At 38.0% G+C, this 19,562-nt stretch overlaps 1 protein-coding gene across 3 annotated transcripts in view; it reads left to right on the forward strand.

Annotated features, from left to right (window-relative positions):
- Window positions 1-19,562, forward strand: part of IFTAP (intraflagellar transport associated protein) — a 73,127-nt gene that overhangs the window by 39,232 nt on the left and 14,333 nt on the right. For all 3 annotated transcript variants that reach the window (XM_081282683.1, XM_081282684.1, XM_081282685.1), the window contains exons 3-5: window positions 15,674-15,831; window positions 16,965-17,036; window positions 18,450-18,516. In XM_081282683.1, the coding sequence (XP_081138809.1) occupies window positions 15,674-15,831; window positions 16,965-17,036; window positions 18,450-18,516 (297 nt within the window). The remainder of the gene's footprint in view (window positions 1-15,673; window positions 15,832-16,964; window positions 17,037-18,449; window positions 18,517-19,562) is intronic.

The following is a 19,562-nucleotide window of genomic DNA, read 5'->3' on the forward strand; positions in this document are numbered from 1 at the left end:
CCCAGGGATGAATCCTACTTGATCATGGTGCACAATTTTTTTGATGTGTTTTTGTATTCAATTCGCCAGAATTTTATTGAGGATTTTTGCATCTAGGTTCATTAGAGATATTGGTCTGTAGTTTTCTTTTTTTGAGGTGTCTTTGTCTGGTTTCGGAATCAGGGTAATGTTGGCCTCATAGAATGAATTTGGAAGAGCTCCCTCTTTTTCGATTTCCTGAAATAACTTGAAAAGTATTGGTATTAATTCTTCTTTAAATGTTTTGTAAAACTCCGCTGTATACCCATCCGGTCCTGGGCTTTTCTTGGTTGGTAGTCTTTTGATGGCTTCTTCAATTTCATCCATTGATATTGGTCTGTTCAAATTGTGTGTATCCTCCTGACTCAGTCTGGGCAAATCATATGACTTAAGAAATTTATCGATGTCTTCACTATCTTCTATTTTATTGGAATATAGGTTTTCAAAATAATTTCTAGTTGTCTTCTGTATTTCTGTAGCATCTGTTGTGATATTGCCTTTTTCATCCCGTATGTTAGTAATTTGAGTTCTCTCTCTTCTTCTCTTTGTTAGCATGGCTAAAGGTCTGTCGATCTTATTTATTTTTTCGAAGGAACAACTTTTAGTTTTGTTAATTTTTTCAATAGTTTCTTTTGTTTCAATTTCATTGATTTCCGCTCTGATTTTAATTATTTCTTGCCTTTTGCTACATTTGCTGTTGTTTTGCTCTTCCTTTTCTAGGGCTTTGAGATGAAGTGTGAGCTCATTTATTTGTTGGTTTTTTCTGTTTTTGAGGAATGACCACCAGGCGATGGATTTTCCTCTTAAAACTGCTTTCATTGTGTCCCATAGATTCCGATATGTTGTGTCTGTATTTTCATTTATCTATCTCTAAGAATTTTTTGATTTCCTCCTTTATGTCTTCTGTAACCCATTGATCATTCAGTAACATATTGTTCATTTTCCATGTGATGTAGGATTTTTCCTTCCTTCTTTTATCATTGATTTCCAGTTTCATTCCATTATGATCAGATAAAATGTATGGTATTATCTCCACCCCTTTATATTTACTGAGGGTTGCCCTATGGCATAATATATGGTCTATTTTTGAGAAGGATCCATGTGCTGCTGAGAAAAAAGTATATCCATTTGATGATGGTTGATATATTCTATATATGTCAGTTAAGTCTAGGTTATTGATTGTGGTATTGAGTTCTATAGTTTCTTTATTCAACTTTTGTTTGGAGGATCTGTCCAATGGTGAGAGAGGTGTGTTGAAGTCACCCATGATTATTTTGTTGTGGTCTATTTGATTCTTGAACTTGAGGAGAATTTGTTTTATGAATGTCGCAGCACCATTATTTGGTGCATAAATATTGATAATTGTTATGTCTTGTTGGTGAATGGTTCCTTTTAACAGTATATAATGACCTTCTTTATCCCTTTTGATTAACTTAGTCTTGAAGTCGATTTTATTCGATATGAGGATGGCCACTCCTGCTTGCTTACGAGGACCGTGTGCGTGGTATATTTTTTCCCATCTTTTCACCTTCAGCCTGTGTATGTCTTTTCCCATCAGATGTGTCTCCTGGAGGCAGCATATTGTTGGATTTGTTTTTTTAATCCATGATACCAGCCTATGTCGCTTTATTGGAGAGTTTAAGCCATTAACATTCAGAGTTACTATTGATATATGGTTTGTACTTCCATCCATGTTTGATTATTTATCCTTTTTTTAAAAAATTTTGTTTGTTTCTCCATGATTATCTTTCCCTCACCCTCTGTCTTTACTGAGGCACTTCCCACTGATGGTTTTGGTTATTGTTTTTCATTTCTTCCTCGTGTAGTGTTTTGCTCAAAATGCTTTGCAATGCTGGTTTTCTGGCTGCAAATTCTTTTAACTTTTGTTTATCATGAAAGATTTTTATTTCGTTGTCATACCTGAAGCTTAATTTTGCTGGATACAGAATTCTTGGTTGGTATCCATTGTCTTTCAGTGTTTGAAATACATTGTTCCATGACCTTCTTGCTTTCAGTGTCTGTGATTAAAAATCCGTTGTTAACCTTATTGGTTTACCCCTGAATGTAATCTGTCTCCTTTCTCTTGTAGCTTTTAATATTTTCTCTTTGTTCTGTATATTGGCTATCTTCATAACAATGTGTCTTGGCGTTGGTCTACTGTGATTTTGTGTGCTCGGTGTCCTGTATGCATCTTCAATTTGTATATCTGTTTCCTTTTTTATTTCTGGAAAGTTTTCTGTAATTATTTCATTCAGCAGGTTACTCATTCCCTTGGTTTGAATCTCTGTACCTTCTTCTATCGTGATGACTCGTAAGTTTGGTTTTTTTATGTTATCCCATAACTCTTGGATGTTTTTCTCGTGATTTTTTACCATCCTTTCTGAGTTGGCTAGACTGTTTTCTTTTTTTTTTTTTCTTTTTTTTTTAATTTTTTTTCTTTTTTTATTTTATTTTATTTTATTTTATTTTTTTTTTACATTTTTTTTATTGGTTGTTCACAACATTACAAAGCTCTTGACATATTATATTTCATACATTAGATTGAAGTGGGTTATGAACTCCCAATTTTACCCCAAATGCAGATTGCAGAATCACGTCAGTTACACATCCACAATTTTACATAATGCACTAATAGTAATTGTTGTATTCTGCTACCTTTCCTATCCCCTACTCTCCCCCCTCCCCTCCCCTCCCATCTTCTCTCTCTACCCCATCTACTGTAATTCATTTCTCTCTTTGTTTATTTTCCCATTCCCCTCACAACCTCTTATATGTAATTTTGTTTAGCAATGAGTGTCTCCCTTCATTTCCATGCAATTTCCCTTTTCTCTCCCTTTCCCTCCCATCTCAAGTCTCTGTTTAATGTTACTCTTTTCTTCCTACTATTCCTCCCTGCTCTGTTCATACTTGCTCTCATTATATCAAAGAAGACATTTGGTATCTGTTTTTTAGGGATTGGCTAGCTTCACTAAGCATAATCTGCTCTAATGCCATCCATTTCCCTGAAAATTCTATGATTTTGTCATTTTTTATTGCTGCATAGTACTCCATTGTGTATAGATGCCACATTTTTTTTATCCATTCATCTATTGAAGGGCATCTGGGTTGGTTCCACAGTCTAGCTATTGTGAATTGTGCTGCTATGAACATCGATGTGGCAGTGTCCCTGTAGCATGCTCTTTTAAGGTCTTCAGGGAATAGTCCGAGAAGGGCAATAGCCGGGTCAAATGGTGGTTCCATTCCCAGCTTTCCCAGGAATCTCCAAACTGCTTTCCAAATTGGCCGCACCAATTTGCAGTCCCACCAGCAATGTACAAGTGTACCCTTTTCTCCACATCCTCGCCAGCACTTGTTGTTGTTTGACTTCATAGTGGCTGCCAATCTTACTGGAGTGAGATGGTATCTTAGGGTGGTTTTGATTTGCATTTCTCTGACTGCTAGCGATGGTGAGCATTTTTTCATGTACTTGTTGATTGATTGTATATCCTCCTCTGAGAAGTGTCTGTTCAGGTCCTTGGCCCATTTGTTGATTGGGTTATTTGTTATCTTATTGTCTAATTTTTTGAGTTCTTTGTATACTCTGGATATTAGGGCTCTATCTGAAGTGTGAGGCGTAAAAATTAGTTCCCAGGATGTAGGCTCCCTATTTACCTCTCTTATTGTTTCTTTTGCTGAAAAAAAACTTTTAAGTTTAATTAAGTCCCATTTGTTGATTCTAGTTGTTAACTCTTGTGCTATGGGTGTCCTATTAAGGAATTTGGAGCCCGACCCCACAATCTGTAGATCGGAGCCAACTTTATCTTGTATCAGACGCAGAGTTTCTGATTTGATATCAAGCTCCTTGATCCATTTTGAGTTAACTTTTGTGCATGGCGAGAGAAAGGGATTCAGTTTCATTTTGTTGCATATGGATTTCCAGTTTTCCCAACACCATTTGTTGAAGATGCTATCCTTCCTCCATTGCATGCTTATAGCCCCTTTATCAAATATAAGATAGTTGTAACTTTGTGGGTTAGTCTCTGTGTCCTCTATTTTATACCATTGGTCCACCCGCCTGTTTTGGTACCAGTACCATGCTGTTTTTGTCACTATTGCTCTGTAATATAGTTTGAAATCTGGTATCGCTATACCGCCTGATTCACTCTTTCTGCTTAGAATTGCTTTTGCTATTCTGGGTCTTTTATTTTTCCATATGAATTTCATGATTGCTTTATCTATTTCTACAAGAAATGCCGTTGGGATTTTGATTGGCATTGCATTAAATCTATAGAGAACTTTTGGTAATATCGCCATTTTGATGATGTTAGTTCTGTCTATCCATGAACAGGGTATATTTTTCCATCTTCTAAGATCTTCTTCTACTTCTCTCTTTAGGGTTCTGTAGTTTTCATTGTATAAATCTTTCACCTCTTTTGTTAGGTTGATTCCCAAGTATCTTATTTTTTTTGAGGATATTGTGAATGGAGTGTTTTTCCTCATTTCCATTTCAGAAGTTTTGTTGCTGATATACAGAAATGCCTTTGATTTATGCGTGTTGATTTTATATCCTGCCACTTTGCTGAATTCATTTATTAGTTCTAGTAGTTTCTTTGTAGACCCTTTTGGGTCTTCTAGGTATAGAATCATGTCATCTGCAAATAGTGATAATTTAAGTTCTTCTTTTCCAATTTTTATGCCTTTAATTTCTTTCGTCTGTCTAATTGCTCTGGCCAGTGTTTCGAGAACTATATTGAATAGAAGTGGAGATAGAGGGCATCCCTGTCTTGTTCCGGATTTTAGAGGGAATGCCTTCAACTTTTGTCCATTCAGAATGATGCTAGCCTGAGGCTTAGCATAGATAGCTTTTACAATGTCAAGGTAAGTTTCTGTTATCCCTAGTTTTTCTAATGTTTTGAACATAAAGGGATGCTGTACTTTGTCGAATGCTTTCTCTGCATCTATCGAGATGATCATATGGTTCTTATCTTTAAGTCTATTGATGTGGTGAATAACATTTATTGATTTCCGTATGTTGAACGATCCTTGCATCCCAGGGATGAATCCTACTTGATCATGGTGCACTATTTTTTTGATGTGTTTTTGTATTCGATTCGCCAGAATTTTATTGAGGATTTTTGCATCTAGATTCATTAGAGATATTGGTCTGTAGTTTTCTTTCTTTGAGGTGTCTTTGTCTGGTTTCGGGATCAGGGTGATGTTGGCCTCATAGAATGAATTTGGAAGAGCTCCCTCTTTTTCTATTTCCTGAAATAACTTGAAAAGTATTGGTATTAATTCTTCTTTAAAGGTTTTGTAAAACTCCGCTGTATACCCATCCGGTCCTGGGCTTTTCTTGGTTGGTAGTCTTTTGATGGCTTCTTCAATTTCATCTATTGATATTGGTCTGTTCAGATTGTCTATATCCTCCTGACTCAGTCTGGGCAAATCATATGACTTAAGAAATTTATCGATGTCTTCACTATCCTCTATTTTATTGGAATATAGATTTTCAAAATAATTTCTAATTGTCTTCTGTATTTCTGTAGCATCTGTTGTGATATTGCCTTTTTCATCCCGTATGTTAGTAATTTGAGTTCTCTCTCTTCTTCTCTTCGTTAGCATGGCTAAAGGTCTGTCGATCTTATTTATTTTTTCGAAGAACCAACTTTTAGTTTTGTTAATTTTTTCAATAGTTTCTTTTGTTTCAATTTCATTAATTTCCGCTCTGATTTTAATTATTTCTTGCCTTCTGCTACATTTGCTGTTGTTTTGCTCTTCCTTTTCTAGGGCTTTGAGTTGGAGTGTGAGCTCATTTATTTGTTGGTTTCTTCTTTTTTTGAGGAATGACCACCAGGCGATGAACTTTCCTCTTAAAACTGCTTTCATTGTGTCCCATAGATTCCGATATGTTGTGTCTGTATTTTCGTTTATCTCTAAGAATTTTTTGATTTCCTCCTTTATGTCTTCTGTAACCCATTGATCATTCAGTAACATATTGTTCATTTTCCATGTGATGTAGGATTTTTCCTTCCTTCTTTTATCATTGATTTCCAGTTTCATTCCATTATGATCAGATAAAATGCATGGTATTATCCCCACCCCTTTATATTTACTGAGGGTTGCCCTATGGCATAATATATGGTCTATTTTTGAGAAGGATCCATGTGCTGCTGAGAAGAAAGTATATCCATTTGATGATGGTTGATATATTCTATATAAGTCAGTTAAGTCTAGGTTATTGATTGTGGTATTGAGTTCTATAGTTTCTTTATTTAACTTTTGTTTGGAGGATCTGTCCAATGGTGAGAGAGGTGTGTTGAAGTCTCCCATAATTATTTTGTTGTGGTCTATTTGATTCTTGAATTTGAGGAGAATTTGTTTTGTGAATGTTGCAGCACCATTATTTGGTGCGTAAATATTGATAATTGTTATGTCTTGTTGGTGAATGGTTCCTTTTAACAGTATATAATGACCTTCTTTATCCCTTTTGATTAACTTAGTCTTGAAGTCGATTTTATTCGATATGAGGATGGCCACCCCTGCTTGCTTACGAGGACCATGTGCGTGGTATATTTTTTCCCATCCTTTCACCTTCAGCCTGTGTATGTCTTTTCCCATCAGATGTGTCTCCTGGAGGCAGCATATTGTTGGATTTGTTTTTTTAATCCATGATACCAGCCTATGTCGCTTTATTGGAGAGTTTAAGCCATTAACATTCAGAGTTACTATTGATATGTGGTTTGAACTTCCATCCATGTTTGATTGTTTATCCTTTTTAAAAAAAAAAATTTAGTTTGTCTCTCCATGATTTTCTTTCCCCTTGCCCTTTGTCTTTACTGAGGCACTTCCCACTGATGGTTTTGGTTATTGTTTTTCATTTCTTCCTCGTGTAGTGTTTTGCTCAAAATGCTTTGCAATGCTGGTTTTCTGGCTGCAAATTCTTTTAACTTTTGTTTATCATGAAAGATTTTTATTTCGTTGTCATACCTGAAGCTTAATTTTGCTGGATACAGAATTCTTGGTTGGCATCCATTGTTTTTCAGTGTTTGAAATACATTGTTCCATGACCTTCTTGCTTTCAGTGTCTGTGATGAAAAATCCGTGGTTAACCGTATTGGTTTACCCCTAAATGTAATCTGTCTCCTTTCTCTTGTAGCTTTTAATATTTTCTCTTTGTTCTGTATATTGGATATCTTCATAACAATGTGTCTTGGCGTTGGTCTACTGTGATTTTGTGTGCTCGGTGTCCTGTATGCATCTTCAATTTGTATATCTGTTTCCTTTTTTATTTCTGGAAAGTTTTCTGTAATTATCTCCTTCAGCAAGTTTCTCATTCCCTTGGTTTGAATCTCTGTACCTTCTTCTATCCCGATGACTCGTAAGTTCGGTTTCTTAATGTTATCCCATAATTCTTGGATGTTTTTCTCGTGATTTTTTACCAGCCTTTCTGAGTTGGCTAGACTCTTTTCAAGATGGTATATTTTGTCTTCATTATCTGATGTTCTGGTTTCTACTTGCTCCACTCTGTTAATGATACTCTCAATTGAGTTTTTAATTTGGTTTATCGTTTGCTTCATTTCTAGAATTATTGTTTGATTATTTTTTATAATCTCTATCTCCTGATAAAGATGCTTAACTTCTTCTTTTATCTGTTTGTGAAATGCATTCTCAATGTGTTCTTTCGCTGCTTGAATTTGCTGTCTTGTATCCTCTTTAAGGTTCCATTCCATCTGTCTAAGGTGTTCCTTGAGTTCTTTATATGACCATTTTTCTGATGACTCTAGGTCCTCCTGAATATTTAGGCTGTCCTGCGTTGTTTGTACTCCTTTTCTTCCTTGTTTTTTGAAGCTGCTCATGTTGCTTCTTGTTCTGTTTGACTGCTGAGTTACTGTTTACTCCTATAAATTAGTTTGATGCTTGGGAGGAAAGGTATTTGAAGGGAAGGGAAGAAGTCTCTAAAGAGAATGAGAGTAGGCAGGTAGAATTCAAGAAAAAAGGGGGGATAAGAAAAATGAGAAGACTCAAAAGAAAAAGAATAGGAACTAAAAAAGAAAAAGATTAAAAAAATAATAATAATAATAATTAAAAAAATTTAAATTAAAATTACTAGAAAAAAATTTAAAAAAATATTTTGTAAAAAAAAATTAATAAAACAACAAGAAAGAAAAAATGAAAATGAAAGAAAAACCTAAATCAAAAAAACAAAACAAAACAAAAAAAAGGACAAAAGAAGAAGAAAAAAAAACCTAATAAATGCAGTCTTAGAGTTTTATTAACTTCTCTTCCAGTAGGTGGCGCTGTGCCCACCAGGCCAAGTTTCTCCTGTCGATACGCGGGAACCAATCACTGTGCAGCAGCTCCTCCCAGACTGGGCGAGTCTCCAATCCTGAGTGTCTAGGGCCTCCTCTTGTGTCTAGTCACTTCCCACTTTTTCTCTAGCCAGGCCCCTCTCACCACAATACTGGCTACATGCCAAGTCTGCTGCTCCCGGGAGCCCTGTTTTCATGAACGACTGGGCACACTCTTCCAGTTTGCCATTCCCTCAGACCCTAAGCTTGTAGAGTTTGGGGCTGAGAATCCTCAGCGGCTTTTACTTGCCCTCTGGTATCCACTTCCCGTAGGTGGTGCAAGAGACCTCAGCAGTCAGCCCTGGTGGGAGCGGTAGTTCCGCTTGCGGGACCCGCACCACCTCTGATTCCCTCGGGCTGGCTGAAGCACTCACAGGAGAGCTGGGAGGGGCTCTTAGAGTTTTCCCGATGTGTGGAGAGGCAAGGCTATGGGATCACACACCTGTTTCAACGAAGTTATCTCCTCCGCAGCAGTCTGATGACACGGTTTCCCTTTGCCGGGAGACTAATTCAACGGGTGGGTCCTTCTCTCCCAAGCCCCGTTTCAAACCTGTGGCCAATACTTATGAAGGCTCGGTAGGCATTTACCTTCGTATGATGAGTAGGGCTGACCAGTTGTTTCAGCGGGATGAATTAATGCCGAGTCATAGCTGTTTGTCTGCGGGAAGCAGGCGACCGGGAGTTTGAATTCAGCGGGTCAGAGCTCAGTGCGTGTTCTCGGATCACTTGGATTTTAAATTGTCGCTCATCTTATCAGCTGTTTCATATAATTCGGCAGTTCATTCGCGCGGTGAAGAGTCTGCTCTATGGTGCTACATGGGAGGCGGTGCCAGCAGCGGCGGCGGCAGCGGCGGCGGCCTTCGGGACCCCCGGGGAGGGGGTGCGGGTTGGGGGAGGGGAGGCGGCGCCTCAGGGCCGCGCGGTCCGGGTACCGGACACGCAGGAGAGCGGGCGGGGTGGGGGAAAGAAGTTGAGATCTAAATTTAGAGACTGAGCTTGGGAGGAGAGACGGCTGGGGAGAAAGAAGCAAGGCGGAAAGGCGGAGAGGAGAAGGGGAAGGAGAAGGAGAAGGGGCTGAGGGAGCCGGGCGGCTCGGGCTGCAGCCTTACTGCTCGAGCTGAAGTCGTGCTGTACTCCCTTCACCTTGGCTGGATTAGTGGCTGATTCACTCCACCTAGGCCCCTTTCTTGACACGGTGCTGGGTTTTTGTCGACAGATCTCCTTTAATGATCTTTACCTCATCTTTTCAGACGCCGCGGCGCGGGGCTCAGAGCGGCTTACTCACTTCCCGCCGCCATCTTCTTTCGTGTCTCTAGACTGTTTTCAAGATGATATATTTTGTCTTCATTATCTGACGTTCTGGCTTCTACTTGCTCCACTCTGTTAGTGATACTCTCAATTGAGTTTTTAATTTGGTTTATCGTTTCCTTCATTTCTAGAATTATTGTTTGATTATTTTTTATAATCTCTATCTCCTGATAAAGATGCTTAACTTCTTCTTTTATCTGTTTATGTAATTCATTGTCAGTGTGTTCTTTCGCTGCTTGAATTTGCTGTCTTGTATCCTCTTTAAGGTTCCATTCCATCTGTCTAAGGTGTTCCTTGAGTTCTTTATATGACCATTTTTCTGATGACTCTAGGTCCTCCTGAATATTTAGGCTGTCCTGCATTGTTTGTACTCCTTTTCTTCCTTGCTTTTTGAAGCTGCTCATGTTACTTCTTGTTCTATTTGACTGCTGAGTTACTGTTTACTCCTATAAATTTATTTGATGCTTGGGAGGAAAGGTATTAGAAGGGAAGGGAAGAAGTCACTAAAGAGAATGAGAGTAAGCAGGTAGAATTCAAGGAAGGGGGGATAAGAGAAATGAAAAGACAAAAGAAGAAAAAAATAGGAAATAAAAAAATAAAAATAATAATAAAAAAGAATTAAGATTAAAATTAGAAGAAAAAAAATTTAAAAAAAATTGTAAAAAAAATTTAATAAAACAACAAGAAAGAAAAATGAAAATGAAAGAAAAACCCAAATCAAAAAAAAAAAAAGAGAAAAGAAAAAAAAATAAACTAATAAATGCAGTCTTAGAGTTTGATTGACTTCTCTTCCAGTAGGTGGCGCTGTGCCCACCAGGCCAAGTTTCTCCTGTCAATACGCGGGAACCAAACACTGTGCAGCAGCTCCTCCCAGACTGGGCGAGTCTCCAATCCTGAGTGCCTAGGGCCTCCTCTTGTGTCTAGTCACTTCCCACTTTTCCTCTAGCCAGGCCCCTCTTCGGGTGCCGCTCACCAGAATACTGGTTACACGCCAGGTCTGCTGCTCCCGGGAGCCCTGTTTTCATGAACGACTGGTCACACTCTTCCATTTTGCCATTCCCTCAGACCCTAAGTTTGTAGAGCTTGGGGCTGAGAATCCTCAGCGAATTTTACTTGCCCTCCGGTAGCCACGCCCCTGGTAGCTGGTGCAAGAGGCCTCAGCAGTCAGCCCTGGTGGGAGCGGTAGTTCTGCGCTGCGGGTCTCGCGCCACCTCTAATTCCCTTGGGCTGGGTATGGCGTTCACGGGAGAGCTGGGAGGGGCCCTTACGGGAGAGCTGGGAGGGGCCCTTAAGGTTTCCCCGATGTGTGGAGAGGGAAGGCTAGGGAATTACACACCTGTAGCCGCAGTCTGATGACGTCAGTTCTCTGCCATGGTGGTGTCTCTTGCAAATGGCGACTGTTCGTTTCCTTTTGCCAGGCGACCAATGCAATGGGTGGGTCCTTACTGTCTCTCCCAAGCCCCGTTTCAAACCTGTGGCCACTACCTATGAAGGCTCGGTAGGCATTTACCTCCGTAGGATGAGAAGGGCTGACCAGTTGTTTCAGCCAGATGGATTAGTGCTGAGTCACAGCTGTTTGTCTGTGGGAAGCAGGCGAACGGGAGCTTGAATTCAGCCGATCTGGGCTCAGTGTGTGTTCTGAGAGGCCCAGACTGTTCGCCCCAGATCCACGTCAGCTCAGCATTGCCTAGTGATCCTGAGCAAACAGATTTAGGTTGTTTACGACTCCCTATGCCCGCACAGCTGAAGAGGTCAGAGACTTGATCTCTCTGCACCCGCCGCCATGTTGGAATCCCCCGCAAAGGGAATTTAGACAAAACATTCATGTGCTGAATTTAGCTTCTTTGGACTTATCCTGATTTATGATTGATTGGTTTTTAAATTGCTTATTTAATCCTAACGACTATTGCTCCAGGGGAGGCCAGATACCAAGAAGCATGTGATCAAGAAGCAGTGGAGTAAAGTAGTTTGGCTGGACAAATCAAGAGCAAATATTATTGTCCAGAGAAACATTGCTCTAGGTTAGCAGTATAATGTGAAAATCACCCCTTGACTTTCAAAGTACCCAACCTTGTTAGAAGTATGATTGCTTATCCCCTATTCTCTTAGCAGACGGTTTTTTGCAATTGCCCTGAGTTACATGGAATATTCTCCCCCATGAATTTTTCTTTCCTTCCAGCAGTGTATGCAGCATCTTGTGACTGGGGACATGCTCTTGATTTCTGTTGCTGTTGATAGTAGTACAGAGTAACAGACACTTGGAGGTTGCTCTCAGGATCTGCTCATGAATTGTGATGTTGGTTTTGCAGGTCTGAGAAAACTTTTCTCAAAGTGTGGAAATGCTTCTCAGCACATGGGCACCGATCTGTCTGGCTTTTGCATGGAGGAATTTGAATGTTTTAGAAAAGTTTATTTCAAAATCAAGTTCTCCAAAAATAATCACCTTTATCTGGAAGATATATAATCAATATGTGGTTAGTGTCTAATTTACCAGGGCATCAAAAGTTTCCATTTTTTTCAAGGAATGTGACCTTTTCCTTTTGTCCCAAATTAGAAGCTGAAGGTGTTGTGGTGGCCTTGTAAGGCCAGTCTGTTGGAAGCTTGTCTGTTATCAAAAGGAAATTGAAATTCCATTGCTTCAGAATAATGAAACCTCTGAACACCTTTAGAACAGCTTTGTCTCATGTATTGAAGTTTTGGCTCAGAAATGCCCAAAGAAATACTCTTTCAGGTCTCAACCTACTTGTTCTCTGAAACATTGCTGTTAGATTTCTAAGCTGTATTATGCCTAGCATGTATTTCAAAGGAAGAAACATTAGGGGTAAGATGAAAGGGTAGTAAGGAACTCTGATGAAAAACAGAAACAGAAGAAGAGGGGATGAACAGTTGGGTGACATGTGTAGATTGCCACCAGTTTCACTCTGGGAGACAGCAGCTGGCTCTGCAATCAGACCATCCACCACTTCAGGTTCTAGGCTATGCCAACATCTGCCATTTTGACATTATCATATTGAAAAGGACTTTTTCCTATCTCGTTCTTTCAATAGAGTTACTATGTACTTCGTTTGAAAAACTGATGAAAACCTTTATAGGGAGCTGTTTTGGGTGTTTGGAGGGAAATGGTATGTATTCTTGTGAAACTGATTTCAACATTTAGGAAGGAGCCTTAACCTATAGGTTTAATCACAGAACAAGTTCTTTACTGCTTCTTTTGGTGTTTTAAAAATTAAAACTATGTTTACAAAAGGGGAGAACTTTCAGAGTGGACAAGAATTTTGTTAGATCTGAGACTCCAACAATAGTGCAATGTCAACATCAGAAGCTGGGACTTGATTATATTTTGTTCTTTATTTCAAAGGTTTTTTATTTTGTTACCTGTCAGATAACTTGAGAGTTTTACTGGAAATGGCAGAGGATTACATTGAGTGATCATGAGAACAAATGGAAGTTGTCCTTATAGAACATCTTTTATTTTCACACATTGCTGTGCTTTTCAAGTGTTTATGTCAACACTTTTACAACAGTGTTGTGCCAGGTGCATAGTATTTTCTTAATAAATAGTTGATTTAGCTTGTGCTTGATTTTAAAGATGAACAGGGAGAACTGAAGCTGTTCTGCGGCTTATTACAGCAGTGTACTGAGAAGCAGTGGCAGCCACAGGAAGTCTTCTCTTCCTTTGTAACTTTGGTGGAGTTTGAAGAACTCTTTCATTCCTCTTAACTCCTGTTTCCAAGGCTTTCCATGTCTATCTCGCTGCACCCGTTCCCACTGCTCATAGTTGCCTTGGGGCTGATTTAGTACATCTTTGTGACTATCAAAGAGGAAGACATCTGGGAGTCCTGGACCACTTGGTCCTCCTTATTCTATGGTCACCTCAGCAGTAGTCTTAGCAACCCTCCCAACACCTTGCTCAGTCTCCCAGCCCCACCATCCCTGGCACCCAAGGCTGGGACTTTATGCCAGAGTTGCTGGGGATTTGTTGGAGCAAAAGGCAGAGGTCACCTCTTGTAGTGGCTAGTTAGGAGTTCTGGTGCTAGTGCAGTAGACGGTTGTAGAGAGCTGGTCTGAGCATGTGTTATTCATGGATATGACCTTTTCAAGAGAAAGTGATACATTCAATATTTGTGTTTTTCCCCTGTAGCTTATTAATGACATTAGGTTAAGTTATGTCTGTTCCCCAACAGTATTTCAGTGGACATCCCCAGAAGTCTTAATTCTACCAACAACAGGGAGGGTATTCAGAAACAAACAAGGGATTTCAGCACTGGACTTGCACTGGGCTGTGATCATCACAACGGCCTGGTCATCTCACTGATTTTGATGTCATGTAACTGATAGCTCAAGAGAAATGAGTGTGGGCACTTTGCCACTTAGGCTATCTCACAGGCTTTCATTAGAAACCCACCTGAGGAATGCACAACAAAACCATCCCTGCATCTGTGGAACATTTTCATGGCAGAGTCTCATAGGGCTTAGAGGAGGATTCCTGAAACCAACAATAGACAGTGGCTTGATTGCTGCCATATGACTGCTTTGGGATTTTTTTTTTTAATCACTCTTCTCAGGTTCTGAGACAGAGATTCCTATATCTGCTCTTGTTACAGCAAGAAAGTTCCAGTTTGGGACTGTGTCCTGCAGCCTTGGGTCTTCTTTGGCTAATTGTATGCTTTTCTTCTTCTTTTTTCTTTCTTGAACTCCCCCACTTCACATTTTCCATCTTTTTTCTTCTTCTAGTATGAACCGTTTCATTCATTTGCTGTATTATTCTAGGTAGCAAAGCACAGTGGTTAGGAGGAAAAAAAAGGGTCTGGAAAAAGAAGGCCTGGTTCTGATCCTTGAACAAATTACTTAATCTCTCTGTTGGCCTTGGTTTCCTTATCTGTAAATTGAAGTGGGGATAGTAACAGTGTTGCAAGTTATAAATGCAATGATTCATGAGATGCTCATAAAAAAACATTTTACTCAATGACTTAACACTCATTAATTTTAATATTCTCCTAATATTACTAGTAATATTAAAAATAATTTTCTGGCTTAAGCTATTACTTCAGTATAATTGATGGTCATCTATTTACCTATAGTTATGATCTCTCTCCCACATTGTAGCCTACAAATGCAGCTACATTTGGGTCATTACTACCACAGTTTCCACTGGTAACTCAAATGCAGCATGACCAGAGCTAGATTTACTGTCTCTCACCCAACTTAATCCATTACCCTCCATTTCTGTTTAATGGCACCATAATATTAAAATTTTCTCAGTCTCTTAATTTTAAATTAATCTCAGGCTCTTTCCTTATCCTAAGGAGATTATCATGAACGTGCATGGATTTAATTCAAAGGTATTATTGTTTGTAATTTTAAATAGTCCAGAAAAGACATTGGTTAGATAAAATACTTTGTATTTATATAACAGAATGCTCTATAACTTGAAATTACATAAAAGAATATGTAATAATATGAAAAGAAACATTGGCAAATTATGTTATAATATGTGCAGTATGATTCCATTTTGATTTTTAGGAGTACATGATTCATAATAAGAGAGCAGAAAGATAATCATTGAAAATATTTTGTTGTGGTTATTCTGGATCATGAGATTATGAGTTCATTTCATAGTTTACTTTTTTTTCTTATTAGAAATTTTATAAAACTATCCATACATTGTTTCTATGTAAAGGAAAAAAATCTCTAAAATTTAGCAAAAATGTGAGAAGTCTAAAAATGTCTAAAAAGTTTTGCAAATACTGTATTTTATTGATCTTTTAACAATGACCAAGAATGGTGTTAGATACATAGTAGGTACTTATTAATAAATATTTGCTAAGTGCTGAATGAAATAGTGTAATTCTGTGCATTTTTAGAAATAACTTTTGATAATTAAGAGGGCTTAATGCCTCAAGCATTGCTTGTACAGTTCTTTGAAAAGTATTCTTTTTGGAGGAGGGAAAAGTGAACACAAAATAAACAGAATTAGATGTGGTGGATACATTCTAATACTATACTACTTATCATTTCAGAAGATAATGTGACCAAAAGAGGTGCACTTGGAACTGACGCTTCTGGAAAAATATTTACCTCAGTAAAATTTACTCATAAAAATGAACCAAATAACCACCATCTTAGAAATACAACTGTATTTCATCAGACTTCATCACAGTGTTCGGAAGAAGAACAGGTAATACTGTAGCACATTTTGGAAACAATCTGAGAACCAGGGTATTCTTCATAAATTAAAAATGAAGCCATGAGAAACACTGGACAGTCACTCGATTGGTAACTTCTAGTTCTAGGAGTGACATTGGGGCATTTTATTGAAAATCACGATTACATTTCAGTATTTTAGCAGTTGTCATTTATGACAGTAATTTGCTTATCCCAACTGTATTAAAAACCTTGTTGGATATGCCATCTACAAATTCTTGAAATTATTTATATCAAGGAAATTATTTATTATTTATAGCAAGGAAAGTTTCTTGCTCTATTTCTTTGTGTAGATTGGGGCTTTCTTTTACCTGCCCTAGAGCCATCTCTTGCTAACTTAAAGTAGAAAGTGTTCTGGCTTCTGCAGTAAATATTGGGTGTTCCCTTCCTAATCTTCAAGACTTTAGAGACTCTTCATATTCTCCTTGGCTTTGTTTTTACATCATCAAGGAATAATGGCAGACATTGTCCTACTTTTTAAGCCATTTAGTTTCTATTTCTGCCTTATCATGTCTTCTTTGTGATATTATAGATAGAACTATATAAGATATTATGTAATTATATAAGAGATTACACAAGGGAACAAAAATCTCCGAGTTAGCAATGTGTTAATAAACAGCAGAGGCCCATGGTTCCTTATTTCCAGAATTTGCTTTCAGTGATGATTGTGAGATAGGAACTGTTTTTTCTTAGAGGATTCATGCTTTACTGGCAATTATTGGTTATTGGGTCTATAATATATATTGATTCTTTGATCAGCATGTGAAAAGCAAAGAATTGCTAGATGGCCTTGTTTTCTGGTAACTTGAAGATATTGTATTGCATTCTCTGATTTGTCCATCACAGATTCCTTGGAAGGAATAGGAGGTGGGGAGTGTTCTGTTTCACACATGAAAATACTGGGCTAACTGGTCTGTAGGTTACCTTGTAGATGAGGCTGTAGAGGACAGGAGTAGAAGTCACACCTCTTAAAACCTGCTCCCTGATTACTTCCATGGCTTAGAGAATAGTCTTTCATGAATAAGTAATTAACAAATCGCAGAAGATCAGCTTCTTTATTTTTAGTTGTTTCATGTTCCCATCAATATGTCCTCACTGTATTTTCAGATAGTGATGGATGAAGGTCAAAAAGTCAGCAGTTCCCTTCAAGGTGATCTGAACAGGGCAGGAAAGATCAAGGTAAGGCACAATTCAATTTTCTTGCATGGTAAAAAACCCATAACAAACAAACAAACATCATAAGACTTGTTTGCTTTCTTTTATACAAAGTCGGAGGTTTCAGCACATTTTTCCTTGCTAGTGTCTCTCTTTTCTTTCTTTCTTTCTCTCTCTCTCTCTCTCTCTCTCTCTCTCTCTGTGTGTGTGTGTGTGTGTTTTAACTGGTATTTGAATATCTTAAACTATTCTTGCTTGGCTTGGTTCTGGATCTTTTTTCCTTAAAGCTTAACAAATAGAGGGGGTGCTTTGAGAGAGTAAAGTGTCCTCAATCTCCTTTAGCATATACCATTAAGAAAAATGACAACATAATATGATAGATATTCAAATTTTACTACTAAAACCATCATATGGCAGATACTTTTGGATGCCATGTAATAAACACATTCATATTCTCATAAGCAATGGAAGTTACCATTTTAAATTCCTATGGAGTAGCCGTGTCTGCTATTACAAGTAGAACTAGGAGGAGAAAGTCAGCCTGCTTTTGAATTGCAATTCTGAAGTCTAAGTTTGTAATTTTAAAGTATTTTGTTAGGCCCATGTTTAGGTCATGAGCACAAAAATGCATTGCGACCTTATGCTTTTACTACTTGTCATTTGTACCACTGGTGAAATCATCTTCTTATTTACACTCCTTGATATTCCCCTGAGATGAATTAGTTCATGTCTGAAATGTTACCATTTTGCTAATATAAAATGTCTCATTGTCAGCTTGCAGTGGAAAGCAGTATTCCAGGTGGAATAGTTTTTCATTGAAATGCTGCTATTGTGTCTGTAAAGGTCACTTGCTCTGCTTTTTCCCTTTGAAGTAATTTTCAGTTTTAATTGTTTGAAAGAGAGCACATTTGCTTTTTTGCCCTGCTCACCTCTCTTGTGATTTACCTGGGGCAGGATGATTTTGTTTGGAATGAACTTTTCTCTCCTGCTTTCTTTCTTCTCTCTGGCTCTTCAACATTAAAAGGAAGTCGACTGTTATGTTAATAGCCGGATCCTCACCACCACCATTTGCTCAAGAAGCAATACAACAAAAACAAAAAACAGAAACCCTGTTTAGGACTATCTTGGTGGTAGTATAAATCCTGGGAGAGGATGTGGGACAAGGTCTTTTTTCAAAAACTCCCAACCTCTTTTTTTTCCCTTTCAGCATAGAGAGCTGACTATGATGCTTGCAAAATCCAGGCCAGCATCCAAATTTACTGCTTTTTTTCAGATGGGAAAGCACATGAACACAAAGGGTTTGAGCTGGAAGTCAGAATTGATGAGAAAAGTAGTTTCTGCTGCTCAGTTGAGTGTTGTGGAAGTGGATTCATTGACTTCATGGCATTTTTTTTCTTCAAGTCTAATATGCATAAAATAATGTTAATCCTTTTCTAGGTAGACAACTTCCTAGATTTAGAAGATTTTGATATGGATGAAGAGATTGAGCCCCAAATGAGCAAGGGTATGCTTTCTATTTCTTTTTCATACTGCTAACTACTTTACAAGTAAAAAAGTACAAGTAAGGCTTTAGACAGCTTTCTTTCTTTCTTTCTTTTTTTTTTTTTTTAAACAATCCTTACCTCTACCTCCTATGAAACAGGAAAAACTGAAGTTGTGGAAATTTCTGTTTCTAAAACAAATGTTTCTCCAGCTGGATCAAAGCCTTTGGAGGATTGTAAACCTTTGGTCTTAAGTGAAATGAAGCTGCCCTCTGTCCCTACAATTTACCACATGATTGATTCTTGAGTGATTATTTCAAGTAGAGATAAGTCATAAAGTCATCTCCGTATTTCTCAGAAACACAGTGTTGTAAATAGAGATTATTTTTGAGAATAAGAAATAATGATGGCTCATAAAGATCATAAATGTATCAGAAATGATCATAAAAATAAACTAAAAGAAAATCCAAATTTTTGTTTTTAAAAACTCTCCATTAAATATGTAAATTACTGAAGATACAGACATGTTGCAAATGTTTTTTTTGTGGGCATTTTTGCAACGGGCTGGACTGGAAGGGGCTTCATGCTAGGCCATTGATGTTTATATGCATGATGGGTTTTTCCTTTCCCTGGTAATATCTCTGGGTAAGCATAGGTATCCTTTGTTGATCAAAGGATCTTTGAAATATATTCAAAATTAGGTTTTTTTTTGTGAAAACATTCATTTCTCATGTAATATGCAAGAATGTCTCAAAAGTCAAGGTTAAACTTTAAGGACAGGTCAGTTGACTTAACTGATGTTTACAGTCTTTGGGTGGATTGTGGTCATTGTTGGGGGAAGGGTGGGGTTTAAAAATTTTTTTTTAGTTGTTGATGGATCTTTATTTTATTCATTTATTTATATGTGGTGCTGAGAATCCACAACCCCAGCCCAGAAGGGTGGTTTTTTAAATACTCAATTGGGAGTTAAAGTGACTGGGTAGAATTGGCTTGGGAATGGACTGTCTGTAAATTGGTTGTCAGTTCTTCACTCTGGCTTTGGGTGTTTGAATTGGTGAGACTTTGGTAA

The sequence above is a fragment of the Spermophilus citellus genome, assembly GCF_964194105.1.
Source record: "Spermophilus citellus genome assembly, chromosome: 2".
In the NCBI taxonomy this organism is placed as follows: domain Eukaryota; kingdom Metazoa; phylum Chordata; class Mammalia; order Rodentia; family Sciuridae; genus Spermophilus; species Spermophilus citellus.